Raw genomic sequence first — 20,988 nt, 5'->3', positions numbered from 1 at the left:
ATATTTAGATTTGTGTTTTATAAATATATTTCTTATAGTGGAGTAGAAGATGGATAGGAATTGGGAAAGTTAAAACATAGTTACTGCTGACAGAAACATAAGCCTTGAGCAGGAAATGTTGGGGACTGGTAAACATCGCATTAAATTCAAAGCTGCTACAGTAGATCAAAGAAGATGGGGTAAAAGCCATTGCAGGGCACTCTCCTGATTCAGAGCTGCACTGCTGCACTGGTATCATCACTAACGAAAAGTGGCCACTTGTTTCATTTATTTGTTGTTTAATAACTGCTTACACAGAGCTTACTGTGTGTCCAGAACTATTAATTCACTTGGATCTCCTAACAACCCAGTGCAACTCCTCTCATGCATTGGATGAGACAGAGGTGAGCAGAAGTGAGGATTTGAACCCAGGCTGCCGGCTCCAGACTCTGCACTCCTAACTCCTCGCCATGATCTCCCTCCTGCAGACTGAGGGGGGCCTCCCCCTGTCGTTCCGTGTACAAGGACACAGCTATCGGCCTCTCCACCAGGTAGCATTTTGGTCATCAGGAATCTCCTAAGGGGCTGCAAAGAGTTCTGAGAAGGACATCATCGTGAACCAGCTGTTTCTCACATATCAAAGCAGTGACCACTGAATGGAACAAAAGGAGTAAGAGACCACTCTGGACCTGACAGGTGATTTTCCCACCAAAGCTATGCTACTAAGGGAGCGTAGGACACTGTCTGGTGTGGGGACAGCCTTGATCTACACGCCCTTGTCCCCATGGATTGCTTCAGGGATACAAACGGGAAACAGGACCACGAGAGCAGCCACTAGTGAAGCATAACCTAAAACAGCCCCGGCCGCAGTCTTTATAGATCTGTGGACCCAGATTGTTTAAAAGTAAAAAAATCACCTAAATAATTATTGGCCCCACATTTTAGTATAAACATAGGACATGCACTCATCTTATTTTTCTTTATCAACATAGCAATCATTTGTCTTCAATCTTTGTTGACTATGGACATTGCACATGAGTAAAGAAATGTATGTGCTATATGTAATGTACAAATATGTAAATCATAAAACATACATAAAATTTGAAATTTTTTAAAGGGGTGATTCATAAAAAATTAACTCAAGATATAAATTCAAATGTTGTTTTCCTGCACCTGATGGATGATCCTTGATTGCAGCTGGATTTTACTATTTGCTTAGAGGGATATTAAAAGACAATACCTCTTAATTACTTAAAAGGCCATACTTTTAAAAATCTAGTCATTGACTTGTTTTCTGTAAAACAATAAATGTTTTTATAAATTTTCATAGATTTACTATTTGTTTTAAAAATCAAACCTCACATTTAAACTTATTAAGAATTTATGCTTAGCTTAAACCTAGTACCTAATTTGGAACTGTAAAGAGTAGAGCATCATGCATTTTTTACTTAAAAATTAAGGTTTCTTTAATTTGGGGTCTAGTCTTTCAAAGAACACAAAATGTGTTTGCATAAAACATTAAAATCTATGTTCCTTTAATCTTGAATTGTAGAATTTGCAATATCAGATGTAAGAAACTACAAACTACGAGAAACTGGGCAGAGACCGTAATATGAACTGCAAACACTCTTGCAGGGATCCGCAGTATTTCTATATTTTTTGCAGGGATCTGCAGTATTTCTATATTTTGGTTGCCAAATATTATTTAATTTGTTCCGTAAACCTACAGTGTTAAGCGCTATGTAACTTCCTAGACCGTACCACATTGTAGCAGCCGTGGACTCAGCGCCATTTCATGCAGGGTGCTTCAGACTGCAGCTTCTCCTTTGTCTTTTCCTTCTGGGATCACTTCTAATCTTGGTCTTTTCCTTAGCTAAATTACAGCCATTTGTCAAGGACTCGTACAAGACTCGCTTCTTCTTGAAGCCTTTGGAAACCACTCCATCTAAAGATGAGTCCTTACTTTTCTGAACTCGGGGCTGTCATTGAATAACTATAGTCCCCTAACAGTTGATCAGCATGGTGTTTAGGCATCACGTGTAGCGACTTCAACAGAATTTATTTGTCAATCCCACTACTTACCTTCATCTTACATAGCGTTATCTTAAGAGAATCTTAACAAGTTATTACTGTTTTTATTATTAAGGGTTATTAGTATATAGAATCTAGTACAGTATTTTAATTATAGCAGGATTTCTTTCAATATATTTTGATTGAATCATAGCCACAGATTATATCTTATTATAAAAGGGGCTAAATTAAATTATATATGTGCATGAATTATTAAATATATGTTACAGATAAATATGTATTTTCATAGTCAACACAAAGATGTGGATCATATTTTAAGGAATATAGACGTGAAAATGAAATATGGGCAAAACCTAGACTAAAGATAGCATATTGGCTTATTGGAACACAGTTATTTTGATAACACTTTTAAAAGCAGAGAATCAGTAATTATGCCTGGCTATACATACACTTTTTCTTCTAGATTGTGGATTTTGTATTTGTCTCAATTGTATTCTCTATCTTCATTTTTGCTTCATGTCAGACTTTTAAATCCCAATTCCTTAAAAGAATTGCAACATTTTCTTTTTAAGAGGAAAACTTTCTTAAACAATAAATAAACTTTCCCTTATAAAGAATCTGTATTAGATAATTAAGATGTTTTAAATCAAACTTATCTGGGCATACTTCCATTCTTTAAAAGGAAGAGACTTCCTGACATCCACATGGTAATATTCTAGAGGGATCTGTCTGAGAAACAAGGATGTCTGAGTTTCATCTTTAATGGCTTATTAGCAATCAAGAGAAAACAAGTTTTATTAATATATCTTTTAATATAATATAATTTCCAGCAATGTATTACTTTAGAAAGAGGCCCAAGCTTAGACTCAAGAGTTCCAAACTACACATTATGCTTTTGTTTTTAACTAATTAACTAAATGGCACTCAGCATTTTATAAAACTTCTTAATTTCCTCATCTGCAATGTGACAGAGTTAAGTTAAATTATCTTTATGGTTGCTGTCCACTTAAATGTTCTAAGGCTGTAAATTTCAGGCAAACTCTGACTGCGGTCCACCTTTAGGGTGATTTGATCATCTTCAGAGCTTTCTACAATTCTGTATTCCTCCGAACCAGCCAGCATGCGGAAGACAACTGAGCACTGTTGCTGAGCAGTTTGAAACCGTTCTACTCCATAGTAGGGATGGTAGAAAATGGTAGGGATTCTCAAACGGCTCATTGCTAGAGAACAAGAACCTACTACTACAGAAGCAAGGGTAAGATGATCACAAGGGTATTACCATTGTGAAATAATGCTTCTGAATCTTAAATAGAATTTGATGTATATTCCAAATCAATGAATCAAAACGATTTTGTTTAAAAGAAGACTTGAGAAATCAATCTTACGTCAGCCTCTGAAGTCCAAGGTAAACCATTTGTTAAAATAGCATCTGGCTGCTATCCAGTCCTTCCACATGAATCTCATCTGTGTTTCATTAGTCTTATTCACACAAATATCCATTCAGTTTCAATGAATGCTTTACTACCCAAAATATAAGATAACACTGATGGAAATAGTAGATTTACTACGGTCAAAATTAAGAGTATGATACTATATATTGTGTTTAAAACTAGAAATGACACAGAATTAAAAGTTAAAAGTGTATTTAAACTTCTAAAATGTTAATTCACTTAAAAAAAATATGAACTGATAGGTGCTGAGTTAAAAAGAGGAATAAGTTGTACACTCTGACCTTATAATGTTCATATTCAGCACACGAGAGAGGTTTGTAAACAAATAACTATAATGTAATTTGAAAAGTGCTAGCATAGAGATATGTGTAAAGTATTATCATACTTAAACTTTTGAAAATAAAAAGAACCATAAGTATTGAAAATACGAAAGCAATTTATTAACTTTCTGAAAGACTTTATGTTCTAAACTTTGAACGAACTGTGACAGATTTTTTTTTGCAAGAAATTTAACACATATCATTTCATTAAAAGAGCAATCTTTACAAATGTTAATAGTCAAGTTTTTTGTTGGTTTGTTTTTAACTCTGTCATAGGTAATCCGGCTATGGTTGTTTTCTCTTGGGTTATTTATAAACAATAAAAAATATTTTATAACTTCTAAGCAAATATGAACTATTTTAACATACAAATTTTTGCATTTTGCCTGAAGATGCTTTGAATGTTGCACTTTTAGTAAAAAAGATGATCTTTCTTCCTAAAATAGAATAGCTGCATTCCCTGGGGGCCTGAGTCTCTGCACTATTGACTGCACACTTGAGTGGCCTTTAATATCTTTGAAAGAGCAATGTGTCACTTTAACTCATGCCAAAGTGTGGTGATAGCTCTACAGAGAAGGTGAATTGCCATGAATTAACACTTAGGTAATACTGAGATACTAAAATAATATTAGAATCATAAAATCATAGCATTTCAGGGCTGAAAGGAACCTTAGATGTCTTCTAATTTACAACCATTTATGTGAAAAGGATTACTTCCATGCATAGTTTACGGAGAAAGACAATCCGATCAAATCAAATTAGCTCCAGTCTTCTTAAAGAACGAGTGGAAATCCAAGGCTTCCTCTGGCACTCGGTGGCTTTGTAGTCGTGCAGAAACGATCACATTCTGGCAATGAAATGATGCCTCAAACATCCCTCCGCCAAAAGCAGAGTCCCACTTATGTAATGGTGGGCCAAGTGTTTACTCTTTATAACCTGTTTTCCTTATTCAAAAAGCAGAAACCCATTTAACCTACCTCCTCACAGGCAGTCCTGAAATCCATGTGCTATGGCACCGCAAAGGATGTCGTCTGAAAAGACAGAAATGATAAGCCATCAAGCACAGCGTCCCGTGAAAGAGAGGAGAAGGCTAATAATAAAGTGTAAGAAATTACGAAGCAGATCCGGTGGGCAAACCGTGTTTACTGCCACCTGTAAGGAACAAGAACTCTCAGGACACAATGAAGAGAGAGCAAGAAGGAGGCGAAAAAAGTCTTAATCCCAGCTATGGTGAAGTAGAAACACACAGCCATCGTTCAGTGCCATTGAGAATGTGCATTCGCACGCACCTCTCCACTTCCTGAGCATTCAGACATGATGCACGGTGTGATTAACCTCCTCCTTCAAGGGTTAGCTCATTCCCAACGTTCATTTTGAAACCTGAGTTTGCAACTGGGAAAGAAACTTCAAAAGGAGTAATTAAAAGTTTCCTTTCATGTTGTTATCTTTTGAAAAAACATTGACTAACCTTTCTGTTTTTACTGGAAAAGCTACATGCATGAATAATTCTGTCTGAAACAAGATTTCGCTCTCAAACAGTACCCTGCGAGGAAGCAAGCTGTGCATCAGAGTGAGTAATGTTAAGATAAATCAATGTCTTGTCAATGCAAATAACCCACAACCAATCCATAAACCAAAATTGGAGTGAGTTTATTATGAGCCAACCCTGAGGACCTATAGCCCAGGAGTCTTTTCACAAAGGAATGGAGCACTCCAAAGAAGTGGGGTGTACAGAGTGGTTATATACCGTCAAAGACCAGGTATCACATGTGATTGGAATGTCCATTTTACAGTAGTCGTGAGATTGCTTTGCTGGCACAACAATTCAGTGAACACAGCAGGTCTGTGGTCTCGAGGTAGGAGGTCACAAGGTGAGCACAGCAGGTCAGTAATCAATCCTTAGCTTAGGGAGAGATGCTTATCATTAAAGAAAGGCCAATGCTGGGAACATTATATCCTTATCTTTAAGGGCATTGTTCTTGTTTTTGAGACAGTAAATATTTAAAACAGATACACAATGCATGCTCAACAGGCCACATCAGGCCCTTTTGGAAAAACAAAGTCAGGCCAGATTAGTTTTAACCCAAATGGCTTCCTCATATACTTCAATATATCCTATTGCTTGTCATTTATTTATCAGTTTGAAATATCTTATATAAATTCATCTAATAGTCTCTAGCTAAATGGTGGGCATGACTTAAATGCATATAAGGCTTTTCTTGAATGCCTTTAGATAGTTTTGTTTTAGTTATATGATAAACTTAAAAACCTAAGAGTTGTAGAAAATTGACACGCTTACATTATAAAAAAAACTGCAGAGCTAAAATATAATGATTTAGGTAAATGAGACTGCAAAGTAAAATGTATAGTGAATTCCAAAATAGAAGGTTTGTAGTCCTCAAAATCTCTCCTCTTCTCAAACTTTGGAACACTAAACTATTTTGTCATTTTTTGTCCTTTTCTGTTGTACAAGATTGATGAACACTTGATGAAGTAAGTGTGGGTAGAAGAGAGTGAGAGTTTCATCTGTGCTGTTGCTAGATTATTACCATAGCCTTTGAAAGAAAGGAGACTGACCATTTTCAGTAGTAACTGAGCATGTCACATAATGCATTGAATATTTTCCCTGAAGAAGTCTGTGTTTTGCGAACCTGGTTTTATTTTATTGGAATGCATAAGGAGGCTGATTTTAGTAAAGATAGGTAACACCAAATTATTAGCAAATAAAAGAACAATTTGATGATATAAATTACTTATTTAGTATCCATGAGAAATTTGTCATTAGTTTAACAATTATTTTTCAAAATTGCTCTTGAAGTTTGCTTTTAAAGAAACTGTAAATATCTACTTATCTTCAACTCTAACATAAAATTATTCCTTTACCATAAAAGTAGGAGAATTTTAGTATTTATTGATTATATAAAAACATAGTATCTCTAGAATCAATTTCCTGCTACTAAATGCAACCAGAGAAATAAACATGAGGATATTTAACCACTTGTCTAAATGTAATCATTTTAGTTTCATATGTTGATTTTATTTTAGTGAATACATTTTTAAGATATTATTTCTTAATAATATGACACATTTGAGTAAGGGTTGTATCTGTGCCCTCTACCATTTTTAACATGTCTGTCTTTTTTTTTTTTTTTCCTTAATCTTCCATCATCTTTCATCAAAATATTAGGTAAAGATATCAGTTGTATGTTCCGAAAAAGAATTAGTATGAGATTCAAAACAACTTAATTACTAGGTAACAAAATAAATTTCATAGCTATAGTAGAACTATTTTCAGTGATTATAAATTTAAAAACTTGAGTAAAAGCTGTTCAATTTTTTATTTTTAAAATTTTTTGAGATTTTTTTTGTATAAATTTTTATGTTAGAACAGTTTTAGGTTTACAGAAATATTGTGAAAATAGTACAGAGTGTTCCATGTACCCCACTTCCTTTGTCCCTCTATTATTAACATCTTACATCAGTATGACACATTTGTTAAAATTCATGAACCAATATTGTTACTATTGAGTCCATATTTGATTCAACTTTCCTGAGTTTTTTCCTCATGCCCTTTTTCTGTTCTGTGATCCCATACAGGATCCCATATTATATTTAATCGTCATGTCTCCTTAGGCTCCTCTTGGCTGTGACAATTTCTCAGACTTTCCTTTTTTTTTAATGACCTTGGGAGTTTTAAGGAGTACTGGTCAGTAATTTGTAGAATGTTCTTTCATTGGGATTGCTCTGATGTTTCTCTCCCGATTGTACTGGGTTATGGGTTTGGGGGAGGCAGACCACACAGACAAGGGCCATTTCACCGTGTCATATCAGAGGGACGCACCATCAACAAGACTATCCCTGTGGAGGCTGACCTAGATCACCTGGCAGAAACAGTGTTTGTCAGTTTCTTCATTGTAAGTTACTACTTTTCTCCCTCTCGCCACACTTGACTCTTTGGAGAGGAGTCACTATGCTTAGCTCACACTTAAGGAGTGGAGAATTATGCTTCTCTTCCTTGAGGGTGGATTGTCTACAAGAATTATTTAGAATTACTCTGCATAGGAGATATGCCTGTTCTTCCCCATTTATTTACTTATTCAATCATTTACTTAAGGCTTCTCAGCTGACAGCAAGGAAATATGTGAGCATATGATAACCTATGTAGTCAGGCTGCACCACTGTTACATTTATCCAGTCAAAATTACACTAAACCTCAACCTATTTCTTCTGGTGAAAGCAAATATACATGCTATCTGATCCCGTTAGCCTATTCTCATTTATATAAAACCAGCAAATGATGTCAGAAATAAATTACCCAAATTTAGGAGAAAAAAGGGCTTTTTTATAAACCAAATATACCAGGGATAATGTATCTGAGTTAATAACAAATAAAAATAGATTTAAAAAATAAAACACTGTAGTAAAGGAATATATTTAGGTAAGTACTATCATTTGAGTGAAGGCTATATTGATAATTTTTAGTTCTCTATAGATGCAATGAAAGGTGTCAAGGCTACAAATAATCATAACCTACAATATGTAGACATTTGTGGGAGATTGAATGTATGGCCCAGATTCTCCATCTTTCCTGACATCTACTCCCATGCCATAGATTTATCATGGAAAGAATGCTTTCTCCATGCATTGACTTTGAACTTGACCATGCGACTTGTTCCTGCCAGTGATGAAGCAACTATATGCTAGTTTCTTTAATAGCCTCACATGTTCCCACCTGCTCTCTTGCACTTCTGCCGTTGCATGAGAAGAGCCTCCTCAAGAAGTTGCCACCCACTTGGCCTGGTCACAGAATGACATACAGGGAGCAAGACTTCCCTAAATGGCCCACAGAACACAGGGCGAAGTAGAGCCACTCTCACATCCCTTCCTGCACAGAGTTGCCATAGCCAACCTGCGAACTCTGAAGTAAAATAAAGGCTTAGTATTTGTAATGGTTAACTTTGCATGTTAACTTGACTATGATATAGCCCCCAGTTATTCCATCGCAAACTAATCTAGTTGTGGCTGTGAAAGAACTTTGTAGATGTGGTTAATATCTACAATCAGCTTACTTTAGGTATGCACATTATTCTCAATGTGGGTCAGCCTCATCTACTCAGTCAAAGACCCTAAAAGAAAGTACTGAGGTTTCTTTGAAGAAGAAATTCTGCGTGAAGACTGCAGCATCAACGTCTGCCTGAGAATTTCCAGCCCGCTGGGCTTGCATGAGGAGCTCAGGCTTGCCGGCCCCACAATCACGTGAGCCAAGTCCTTAAAATAGATCTCTCTGGGGGCCGGCCCAGTGGCAAAAGCAGTTAAGTGCGCGCTTCGCTGTGGCGGCCCGGGGTTCACCTGTTCGGACCCCGGGCGTGCACCAACGCACTGCTTAGCAAGCCGTGCTGTGGCGGCGTCCCATATAAAGTGGAGGAAGATGGGCGTGGATTTAGCTCAGGGCCAATCTTCCTCACCAAAAAAAAAAAAATCTCTCTCTATATATACATATGTGTGTGTATATGTTTGTGTGGGGGTCCATATGAATACATATATATGTATTTATGTGTATATGTATATATGTTTGTGTGTATATATACATACATTATATGTAATATATATTATATATATAAACTGGTAGAATTTCTAGATTCTAGAATCTCTAGAATCTCTGTAGAATCCTAACTGATATAGATTTTGATACCAAGAGTGGTTCTAGATAAATAGAATCTGAAGGAGAAATTTTCTGAATTGACTCTGCAATGTTGAGAATTGGTTCTCTAATCTGATTAGATTTAAAAGCACCAGTGCCTCTATTTCCAGTATTAAAGAGAGCACTGATAGTCCATGGCATGATATAGCAACAGAGATATGTAACGTGTCATCATCAGATACTCCTAATCAAAGTGTGATCCATGAGGAGGTATGCTACACTCCAAAAGAACTGAATATTTTTTCAATTTATAGACAGAATTTTGGGGAATACATGTGGGAATGGATATTAAGGATGTGGGATAGTGGTGGAAGGAACATAAAGTTGGATTAGGCCAAATTTGTTGGTACAATCCGACCCACCAAGGTATTTGGGATTTAATGTTTTACCTTGTGGAGTTAGAAAGAGTTTGCTTGATTGGCTGAAACATGGACCAAAAGATGGCCCAAACTGAGAGACTTGGAAATGCCAGAGCTGCCTTGGTTTAACGTAGAGAAGGGATTCAACGTTTTTGGTAGATTGGAATGTTAGGGTAGATTTATCAAGTAAAACCTGCTCACCCACCCTGGGATAGTCCAGAGAACACACTTTTCACCATGACTATGAGGAATCAATTTGTGATAGGAACCCAACACTGTTGAAGAACTTTGTGGTCATTCATATCTGTAGGTCAGAAATTACAGTGCAAACTGTTGCCACTGAACCGGGATCCTTAAATGCAAGAGGGGTAATTGGATCCTGGAATGGCAGCGGCCAAGTGGCAGTACGTAATCACCAAAGGTAAAGTGGGCATGGTTACTCTTCAAAGCAGTAATCTGAATTGTCTGACTCTCAGAAACTTATAACAACGGCAAGTAGATTATGTGTCCCTAGAAATGAAAGAGATGGGACTCCTATTTAGATCTTACTTGATCTGTATAAGCAGATGAGTTCTAGGTCAAGTGAAAAGAAGTCTAACTTGAATCACCAAAACAAAGACTCATGGACCCTCAAGCAATTCCCATACTTGAATGAGTTTACAGACCCAGGAACCCTGGAAGGAAGGGGAGGCCAAGTCTCCTAGAGGAAGGACCACGGTACACTGTCAAAAATTTATACTGTTAATCTTTCTCCCAGCTTTCCTCAAAGGGATCTACATTCTTTTACCAGGGTAACTGTGCATTGAGGAAAAGGAAATGATCAGACATTTCAGGGACTACTGGACACTGGCTCTGAACTGGAACTAATTCCAGGAGACTCAAAGCATCACTATGTCTACTAATTGGAGTAGGGGTTTACGAAAGTTAAGTGATAAGTGGAATTTTAGCTCCGGTCCTTCTCACAGTGAGTTCTGGGGATTCCTGAACACATCCTGTGGTTATTTCTACAGCTCCAGAATTAGAATAGACATCTCAGCAACTGGTAGAATCCTCACATTGTTTCTTCTCCTGTGGGCTGAGCGCTATTATGGTAGGGAAGGCTAAGTGGAAGCCACTAGAATTGTCTCTGTTAATAAAAATAGTAAAATGATACTGCATTTCTGCAGGGACTGCAGACATCTGTGCCACCATCAAGGACTTGAAGGATACAGAGGTAGTGATTCTCATGACATTCTCATTCAACTCACCTATTTGGCCATGCAGAAAAACAGATGGAGCTTGGAGAATGGTGGTGGATTATCATAAGTTTAACCAGGTAATGACTACAATTGCAGCTGCTATACCAGATATGGTTTCATTGCTTGAGAAAAATTAACACATCCTTTGGTACCTGGTATGCAGCTATTGATCTGACAAATGTTTTTTCCTAATTGCCTGTCTATAGGCTCACCAGAAGCAGTTTGCTTTCATCTGACAAGGCCAGCAATATACTTTCACTGTCCTACCTCAGGAGTGTATCAACTCTCCAGTCCTATGTCATAATTTAGTCCACAAGCATCTTGATCACCTTTCCCTTACTCAAGACATCACAGTGCTCCTCTACATTGATGACATCAAGCTGATTGGATTGTGAGCAAAGAGTAGCAGCTACTCTAGAATTATTGGTAAGATGTGTGTTAGAGGGTGGGAAGTAAATCCAACAAAAATTCATGGACCGTTTACCTTAGTGAAATTTGTAGGTGTCTAATGGAATGGGACATGTTGAGATACCCTTCGAAAGAGAAGGATAAGTTGTTGCCTATGGCACTTCCTAATCAAAAAAGAAGCACAATGCCTAGTGGGACTCTTTGGATTTTTCAGGCAACACAGTCATCTTTTGGCTGTGCTACTCCAGCGCATTTACTGATGGGCCTGAAAAGCTTCTTGCTTTGAGTGGGACCCAGAATAGGAGAAGGTCTGCAACAGGTCCAGGCTGTTGTGCAAGCCACTCTGCCACTGGCCAGATGAAGCAGTGGATCCAATGGTGTGTGAAATGGCAGTGGCAGATGAGGATGTTGGCAGCTTCTGGCAGATTCCTGTAAGTGAACCTCAGTCCAGGCCCTTAGGATTTTGGAGCAAAGCCCTGCTGTCCTCTGCAGGCGTCCTTTTGAGAAACAGCTGCTACCGGGCCATAGTAGAGACTGAATGCTTGACCATGGGCCACCAAGTTATTATATGACCTGAGATGTCCATCATGAATTGGGTGTTTTCTGACCCGCCAAGGCCTAAAGCTAGATGTACACAGCAACACTCCATCATCAAACGGAAGTGGTATATCTGTGATTGGGCTTGAGCAAGCTCTGAAGGCACAAGTAAGTTACATAAGAAGTGGCTCAAATGCCAATGGTCCGCACTCCTGCTACCCTGCCTTCTCTCTCCCAGCTTGTACCTATAGCCTCATGTGGAGTTCCTAACGATCAGTTGAACGAGGAAGTGAAAAGTCAGACCTGGTTTACAGATGATTCTGCACATTATGGAGGCACTACCTAAAAGTGGACAGCTGTAGCACCAAAGCCCCATTCTGGAACATTCTTGAAGGACAGTGGTGAAGGGAAATCTCCCCAGTTGACAGAACTTCAAGCAGTGCACCTGTTTGATCATTTTGCTTGGAAGGAGAAATGGGCAGAGTTATGAATGGATATGGATTCATAGGCTGTGGTCAATAGTTTGAATGGATAGTCCAGGACTTGGAAGAAACATGACTGAAGAAATTAGTGACATGGAAGTCTGGGAAGATTTACAGGAATAGACCTCTCTGAATGGGCAAAAAACATGAAGATATTTTTGTCCCGTGTGAAGGCTCACCAAAGGGAGAGTTAGGCAGAGGAAAACTTTAATAATCAAGGGAATAGGACACCAATCAGCCTCTTTTCCCATCCACTCCTGTCATTGCCCAATGGGCAAATAAACAAAGTGGAATTTGTGGCAGGGATGGAGGCTATTCATGGACTTAGCAACACGGCCTTCCACTCATCAAGGCGAACCTGGCCACAGTCACTGCTCAGTACCTAATCTTCCAGCAACAGAGATTAACGTGAATTTGATGTCGCACCATTCCCTGGAATGATTATCAGCTACCTGCTGACAGGTTGATCACATTGGATTACTTCCATATTGGAAGGGGCAGTGTTTTGTTCTTATTGGAGTAAACACTTTGATACAAATTTGCCTTTCCCCTATGCAATGTTTTTACCAAATCTACTATCCTTGGACTTACAGAATGCCTTATCCATTTTCATGGCATTCCATACAGCATTGTTCCTGATCAAGGAACTCATTTAGCAGAAAATGAAGTGGGGAACAGGCCCATACTCATAGAATTCGATGGTCTTACCATGTTTCCTACCATCCTGAAGCAGCTAGCTTGATAGAACAGTGTAAGGGCCATTTGAAGACTCAGTTACAGTGTCAGCTAAGTGGCAATATCTTGCAGGGCTGGGGTAAGGTTCTTCAGAAAGCTGTATGTGCTCTGAATCAGTGTCTGATATGTGTTGTACTGTTTCTCACAGAGCCAGCACTCACAGGTCCAGAAGTCAAGGGATGAAATGGGATTGGCACCGCTCACTGTCACCCCTAGTGACCCTCTAGAAAATTTTTCCTTTTTATTTTTGTGACTTTTGCTCTGCTGATCTTTGTTCCAAAGGGACAAATGCTTCCAGCAGAAGACACAATGATTCCATTGAATGGGAAGTTAAGACTGCCGCTCAGCCACTTTGGACCCCTCATGCCTCTGAATGAACAGGCAAAGAAGGGTGTCAGGGTCCTGGCTGGGGTGATTGATCCTGATTACCAAGGGAAATTGGACTGCTACTCCACAACGGAGGTAATGAAGAGTATGTGTGGAATACAGGAGATCCCTTAGGGCTTCTCTCAGTATTACCATGCCCTGTGATTAAAGTCAACAGAAAACTACAACAACCCAATTAAGGCAGAACTGCTAATGGGCCAAGGTCTTTGGGAATGAAGGTTTGGATCACCCTGTGAGAAGGTCCGTGATAGGTTTGGATCACTCCATGACAAGCTGAAGTGCTTGCTAAGGGCAAAGGAACATGAAATGGCTAGTGGAAGAAGACAGCTATAAATACCAGCTGTGGCCATGCATGCAGTGTGGACATGAGGACTGTAATTGTATGAATATTTCTTCCTCATTTTGTTATGAATATGTTTGTGTATATATAATACATAAGCATTGTATATTATGTACCTATGTTATATACATAGCATACTATATATTATAATTATATTAATCATGTATATTAATTATATATATTATATGTGTATATGTTTATATGTATATATAATATATATAGAAATAATATAATATTTATGTATATATAATATGTTTGTGTGTGTGTGTATATATATATATATATCTCAAATGTCTCTGTTTTCTTCCCTCTCTTATCCACTTATCATCTAACATAAGATTCATTAATAATATAAACCTTTATATCACAGCATTTAAGTTAAGAATATGAATAAGAGTGAAGATGACTTAAAGATTTTGTATTCCCTTCAAATGAAATGTGTAGAGTATTTTAGGTTGTATGAAGGATAGTTGTATTATCTTGGTTGGAAGTATGACTTTATGGTTTTTATTTGGAGTCTAGGTTGGATAAAGAGATGTGTTTTGGTGCCAAGTTGACAAGGGGTGGGCTGTGATGGTTAGTTTTTATGAGCCAACTCGGCTAGGCCAGTTATTCAACCTGGTATCCAGTTATTCAATCAAACACCAATGTGGGTGTTGTTGTGGAGCTATTTTGTAGATATGGCTAAGATCTATAATGATTTGACTTTAAGTAAATGAGATTATTCTAGATACTGTGGGTGGGCCTCAGGCAATCAATTGAAAGGCCTTAAAAGCAAACTCAAACATTTCTCTGATGAAGAAATTCTGCTTCAAGACTGCAGTAACAATACCTGCCTAATAGTTTCCAGCCTTCCAGCCTATCCTACAGAGTTCAGACTTGCCAGCCCCACAATGATATGAGCCAATTCCTTGAAATTAATCTCTTAATATATATATCTGGATACACAGGTATCCAACCAGTTCTGTTTGTCTGGAGAATCCTGACCAATACAATAGTGTACGTCACTGAGATGTTATGGTTTTATTATGCAAAATTACTGTTACAATAACTGACTAAAAGAACATCTGTTTAGGTATTTGTGAAATTCCACTAAGCACAGTTAACAAGTACCAGCGATTTCAATAACATAATTTCCAGAATATATTATATACTAGATATTTCTAAGTTATACTATAAAAAACTATGAGAACACTTCATTTTGCAGTTGGTTCATTAACAAGATAACTCATACCTTCATTGAAAATTTCAAACTTAACCTCTTTCTCACAAAACAAAAATGTCTTGTTTTTTTCTAGAGGCATATTTATCATCTCCATATTATTTTTTCCTCTTTAGATCTCAAATTTTTAGGGCTTTCTTCATGTGACTGTTTTTAAATAATTGATCTATATTAGAATATAATGCAACAACAAATATACAATTTCCAAATACTTTCATCTCTGTATCCAGTGATAAAGAAAAAATGGTTTGTTGATTTATTAGTATCTAGTATAGTTTTACAAGGAAAAAAATATAGCCTTTGGAAATAAATTTCTTAAAATATAATTATTAGAAAATTTCATTGCTTAAAATATGAAGATGAAAGTAGCAATGCATAAGTAGCTTGGATGAATAATGATAAAATTAACTTTAGTATTTACAGAATCTCAATATATAAATGTGACCTACCTCATTCTTGATCCATTTAGAATCCTCATGACTAGCTCAGTGAAAGCCCTAGCCTAAGGAAACTGGTTTCTACTATTATTACACAAGTGACCTGACAAACAATGGTGACAGATTGGTCTCTGCCCAAGAAAATTAAAGTAGAGTTGAATATTCCCTGAGTGCCTACAGAGTGCTCCATTTGTGTAGCATGGATCATCAGGCTTGGCCTCTGTCCAAAGGTCTTGCCTCTTGTAGTTAAATTTAATACTCAGAAATTAACAGAAACTATTGTCATCAATTATGCTAAAAATAGCACCAATTTCTGTGGATTGAACTTCATCTTTGTAATAGAAACAGGAAAAGCAAAATTGGAACATATAGCCAAATTCATGCATGCTGCATATAAAACACAAAACTTCTTCACCTCAAAATGCTGCATTTGACATGAGGCTGACAAAATAAAAAGAATGCACCTCTGCAACAGCACACACATGAAAAATGTTGAAGTAGAGAGCTGAGCAGGTAGTTACATAAAATAGAATGGAAAGCATTGGTGCAAAATATTCTGGATTTAAATTATTTAGATAATTTTCACATTGCTTTACTTAGTGAGTGTAAGGTCATTATAATACTCTGCTAACTGTGATGGTTCAGTTTACTGAAGGGAAAAAAAATGCTATCTATTTATAGAATTTGCCCTAGGCAAAACTATGAAATATGCAAAATTTATCTTCCATCTTTTTGTGTATCCCAAACTCAAACCCAGCATATACTTTCTCCACTTGTTTTCACAGCTGCACATTATGCCCTGCTTGTTTGGAAATTGATTAATTGGGCCACTCTCAAAATTGATCAAAACAATGAAAATGACAGATACAGTAACTTGGATTTTACTTTTAGTGAACTTTTTGTTCATTTAGCAATGTGTACCGTGGGAGCAGCTATTTACGCAATTTTCATCTTTCTATATTGGTTAGGATACTGGTTGGTAACTTAAAAAAAAAGCCAATGTAATAATGGCTTAAACAGGATAGCAATTTGTATCTCTCTCCTGTAAGGTCCAAGTTTAATAGTCTAGAGGTAATTTCTAAGTGTCTGAAACCCACTCTCTTACCATCTTATTTCTCTGCCATCCTCAGCATGTGTGTCTGAGAGAGTTCAGCTTCTGCCCTCATGTCCAAATTCATGCAAGAGCAGAAAATGGCAGTTGAACACAAGTCCCTTCATATTTCATTTTTCTCATTACAAGATCACATCCAGTCACATTGAGACTGAGAAACATAGTGTTTAAGGGGACAGCCCTCTGATAGATAAAATGTGTATCACAGGAGAAGAGGGGCCAGCAGCAGTCCAGGCCACACCTGACATGAGAACCGGCTTTTCCCAGTATTGCTCTTGCTGCTTTGAACATTCATCTTCGTCACATTAGAAAGAGGTCTCTGTTTAAGACCATTTTTATAGGTCCTGAGACTATTGAGGAAAGGTGATGCACTTTTTAGCATTTTAAAATTATTTTCCCCTAAATATTGTATCTATTTTGGCTAGTTAAGCTTACTTTACTTATTTGCAAAATTGTTAAGAATTTTTGAAATTTTCTGTCTGTCTCTGAGGAACCTATCCAAAATCAGTGTTCTTTTCTTTTTAAAAGTGAAGTAACTCCAATATCTTATTGATATTTTGATAACTGATGTGGACCTTAAATTTCTACAGTTGATTTTACAACTCTTAAGTGCATACTTAGGCAATTATGTCAATTCCTTAAGTGATTTTGCTTTTTATTCTAAATTCATTTTTCAGTTGATCTATTTAGCTGGACTTTTGACACTTTTGAGCAAATATTTATTTTTAATTATGCAATTTTGATAATACTCTATGAGAAAAAGAAAGTCTTTTTCAACATTTGGTACTTCGCTTGGAGAAAGAGAAGAAATTCTGAAAATTCATGAAAACATTGCCAGATAAGCACTGCAGGCCTAGTGAATTAGAAATAAAATGGAGAATATGTTAGAAGAGACATGTGTGTTTAAAGCAGCCTTTCAAATAGCTGAAGAATGCCCTATTTTGCAAAATTTATCTCCTCCTCTATGCACTTGAATTTGGTGGAATCTCGAAAACAGCCAAGATGTGTAAGCAACCCAAGTGCCCATCAATGGATGATTGGATAAAGATGTGGTGTGTATGTATATATGTGTGTGTGTATATATATATATATATATATATATATATATGTGATGGAATACTAGTCAGCCATGAAAAAAGACAAAATCATGCCATTTGCAACAGCGTGGATGGATCTTGAGGGTACTATGCTAAGTGAAATGTCAGGCAGAGAAAGACAAATACCCTGTGATTTCACTCATATGTGGAAGATAAACAGACATATAGATAAGGAGAACAGACTGGTGGTTACCATAGGGGAAGGGGGTGGAGGGAGGGCGAAAGGGGTAAAGGGGCACATGTGTATGGTGATGGATAAAAACTAGTCTATTGGTGGTGAACATGATGCAGTCTTACAAAAACTGAAATATAGGGCTGGCCCCGTGGCGTAGTGGTTAAGTGCGTGCGCTCTGCTGCTGGCGGCCCGGGTTTGGATCCCAGGCGCGCACCAACGCACACCACTTGTCAGGCCATGCTGTGATGGCATCCCACATAAAATGGAGGAGGATGGGCACGGATGTTAGCTCAGGGCCAGTCATCCTCAGCAAAAGTGAGGAGGATTGGCGTGGCTGTTAGCTCAGGGCTGATCTTCCTCACAAAAAAAAAACTGAAATATAATTATATACACCTTAAATTTCCACAATTTTATAAGCCAATATGACCTCAATAAAATAATAATAAAAAAGAATTGGTAGCTTTGGACAGCTATAAATAACCAAAAAAATAAAGCCAAACTCATAAAAACAGAGAATGGAATAGTGGTTATCAGGGGCTAAGGGGTGGGAGAATAGGAGAGATGTTGTTTAAAGGTACACACTTTCAACTGGTATGTAAGTAAGTCCTGGCGGTCTAATGCACAGCATCGTGAATATAGACCACAATACTGTATTATAATCATTAAACTTGTTAAGAGACTAGATCTTAATTATTTCTACCACAAAAAAGAAAAGATAATTATGTAATGTGATAGAGGTGCTAACTAATGCTACAAAGGTAATCATATTACAATATATAAACGTACCAAATCAACATGTTATACGCCTTAAACTTACAAAATGTTGTATGTCAAATACATTTCAATTAAAAAATAATTTGAAAAATGATCTCCTCCTCGAAATCTAGAAAATGAATAAAATACTTTAAATTATGTACAAATTTGTAAAACCTTCCCATTGTGCACAGAAATAAACCAATAAGGGATATATACGTGGGTATCAATATTTATATTGCTATGCATTTTATTTTTTTCTTCCTTTATTTTCCCCAAAGTTTTTGTTGATGAATATGCTGGCTTCCCAGTGCCTATGTTTTACCATTTCAAAACTTCAGCTAAACTCATTTATATCAAACTCCCAGCTCATTTCTCCTTTTCACTCTCCCCATATACACACCTCCCAAGTTCCCAAAAGGCATCTCTTTTAAATGTGGTTATTTTGTGCAGATGACTCAGGAAGCTGACAATTCATGGCACTTGTCTTACTGTGATCATGGAGTTCATGGTGTCTGGCCAGGACTGGGAGACCTCCTGGCAGGTCTGTTTCCCTCACTACTTATGTCATTTCTGGCACAGCAGCTGGCTCATGTAGGTGTACATTTCATATCTGCAGGAAGGATTAGGACATCCAGCTCTCCACAGATTCAAAGTCTTAACACAAGGAGTACATCTCTGATGGTGCAGATACTGGTGCAGAAACCAAACACTATTGTGATATATCTATTTTTAAGTTAATTATTTTGTTGCTAATTTCAAAAACTTTCCTCTACATGTGCACATCTGTATAACACACTGTGTGACTGTCTTCAGTAGTTCTGGATGGAAGTGTAAGCTTTGAAGCATAAGATTAAAGGGAAGTAAATTCTAAATGCAGTTTGTAAAGAGCACAGGAAAAAATGATCAACACAGGTTTCTTACAAGAGAAGGTGAAAACGAATAGATCTACAGGATAAGGTAATGTTCTTTTTAAACCCTAGGGAGACATTTTATATATATATTTGTGAAATAGATTAAAATGAAGCCCTGGAATTCACGGCAGCAGGTAAACGCAAGTATCCAATTTGATGAAGGTTCAGAAAGGAGACAAGTGCAGTGTGGAAAGCATCAGGCTGCATTCAGGAAGCGCCCTATATCGGCTATGGTACTTACTTGCTACATAATTTACTTAAATGGTCTGAGTGTCAATACCCTTTTCTATCCAGTGTGAAAGTAGTCTCTGCCCTCCTTCTCAGGGGTGAATTCAAGTTCAAATGAGATAAAGCGTAAGTATTTTGAAAACTTTATAAATTATTATGTCAGTCACAAGTATTATTACTACTTCAAAGAAAACTCAGGAGGATGATAGAGAAAAATATTTTACCCATTTTCGGACATATAAATATTCAAAGCAAGAATTATTCAATTTTTAGTAATTGCCAATTTTGTTATAAATATGAAATGAAGGATTTATGTGATCTGCATAGTTACAGTATCATAAAATTCCAATTGTTCATCACACTTAAAAGGATTTTGTCAATATATCTTATCCTGGCTCCCTTTAAATGGGAATAATATCCCCAAACAAGAGCCTGCTAGGATTGTGACGTTGGCACCATTCAGTGAGTCTAAACTGAAACAACTCCCCTCTCCCAGGGACTGGCTTCCTTGACTGCTTGCTCTCACTTTGTATTACGATTATGATTATGATTATTCAGCACTCGGGCTCACAGTTCTCTGCTTTAGTACCTATCATTCACTCATCTCCTTCACTTGTCTCCTCTACAAGTTGTATTTGTTTTATGCACAAACTCTTGACTCTGTGAAGTCCTGGGGTTTGTCGCCAGGCCATCCTGTGAGCTACCAACTTCACCAGCATCTGCCAGGTCAACACAGCAGCCAGAACTCATCGAGTCAGTCCCTTCTGCCCAGCCACATGCCTGAGGGGGATTTGATGACATTAAAGTGAAGGTTCAAGGCTCCCTGCCCACAAAAGAAATGAAAAGTGATGAAAACAGCGTATTTTACCACTAGCATGCATCACATTTCAGAAATGATTTTGTTTCAGAACACATTACCTTGCCCTACATTTTCACGTGTCCTCTACATGAGAGATCATCAATAACAAATGAAGGGCCAAACCTGGCCAGTAGACGTATTTTGTTTGTGTGTTAAATTTTCACTCCGGCAGGACATTCACTCTTCAATTAATCCATCACCAGTTCCTCCTCTCCAGGATGCCT

At 37.4% G+C, this 20,988-nt stretch overlaps 1 protein-coding gene and 1 pseudogene across 1 annotated transcript in view; one reads left to right on the top strand and one right to left on the bottom strand.

The window, feature by feature from the left end:
- SNTG1 (syntrophin gamma 1) overlaps nucleotides 1-20,988 on the bottom strand; it is a 388,392-nt gene that overhangs the window by 328,208 nt on the left and 39,196 nt on the right. Inside the window, exon 2 of the mRNA XM_058528686.1 lies at nucleotides 4,759-4,812. Coding sequence (XP_058384669.1) covers nucleotides 4,759-4,785 — 27 coding nt within the window. The 5' untranslated portion in view covers nucleotides 4,786-4,812. The remainder of the gene's footprint in view (nucleotides 1-4,758; nucleotides 4,813-20,988) is intronic.
- Nucleotides 10,226-13,494, top strand: LOC131396619 (uncharacterized; annotated as a pseudogene).

Source organism: Diceros bicornis, chromosome 33 (assembly GCF_020826845.1).
Source record: "Diceros bicornis minor isolate mBicDic1 chromosome 33, mDicBic1.mat.cur, whole genome shotgun sequence".
In the NCBI taxonomy this organism is placed as follows: Eukaryota; Metazoa; Chordata; class Mammalia; order Perissodactyla; family Rhinocerotidae; genus Diceros; species Diceros bicornis.
This window is presented reverse-complemented; position numbering and strand designations above follow the sequence as displayed.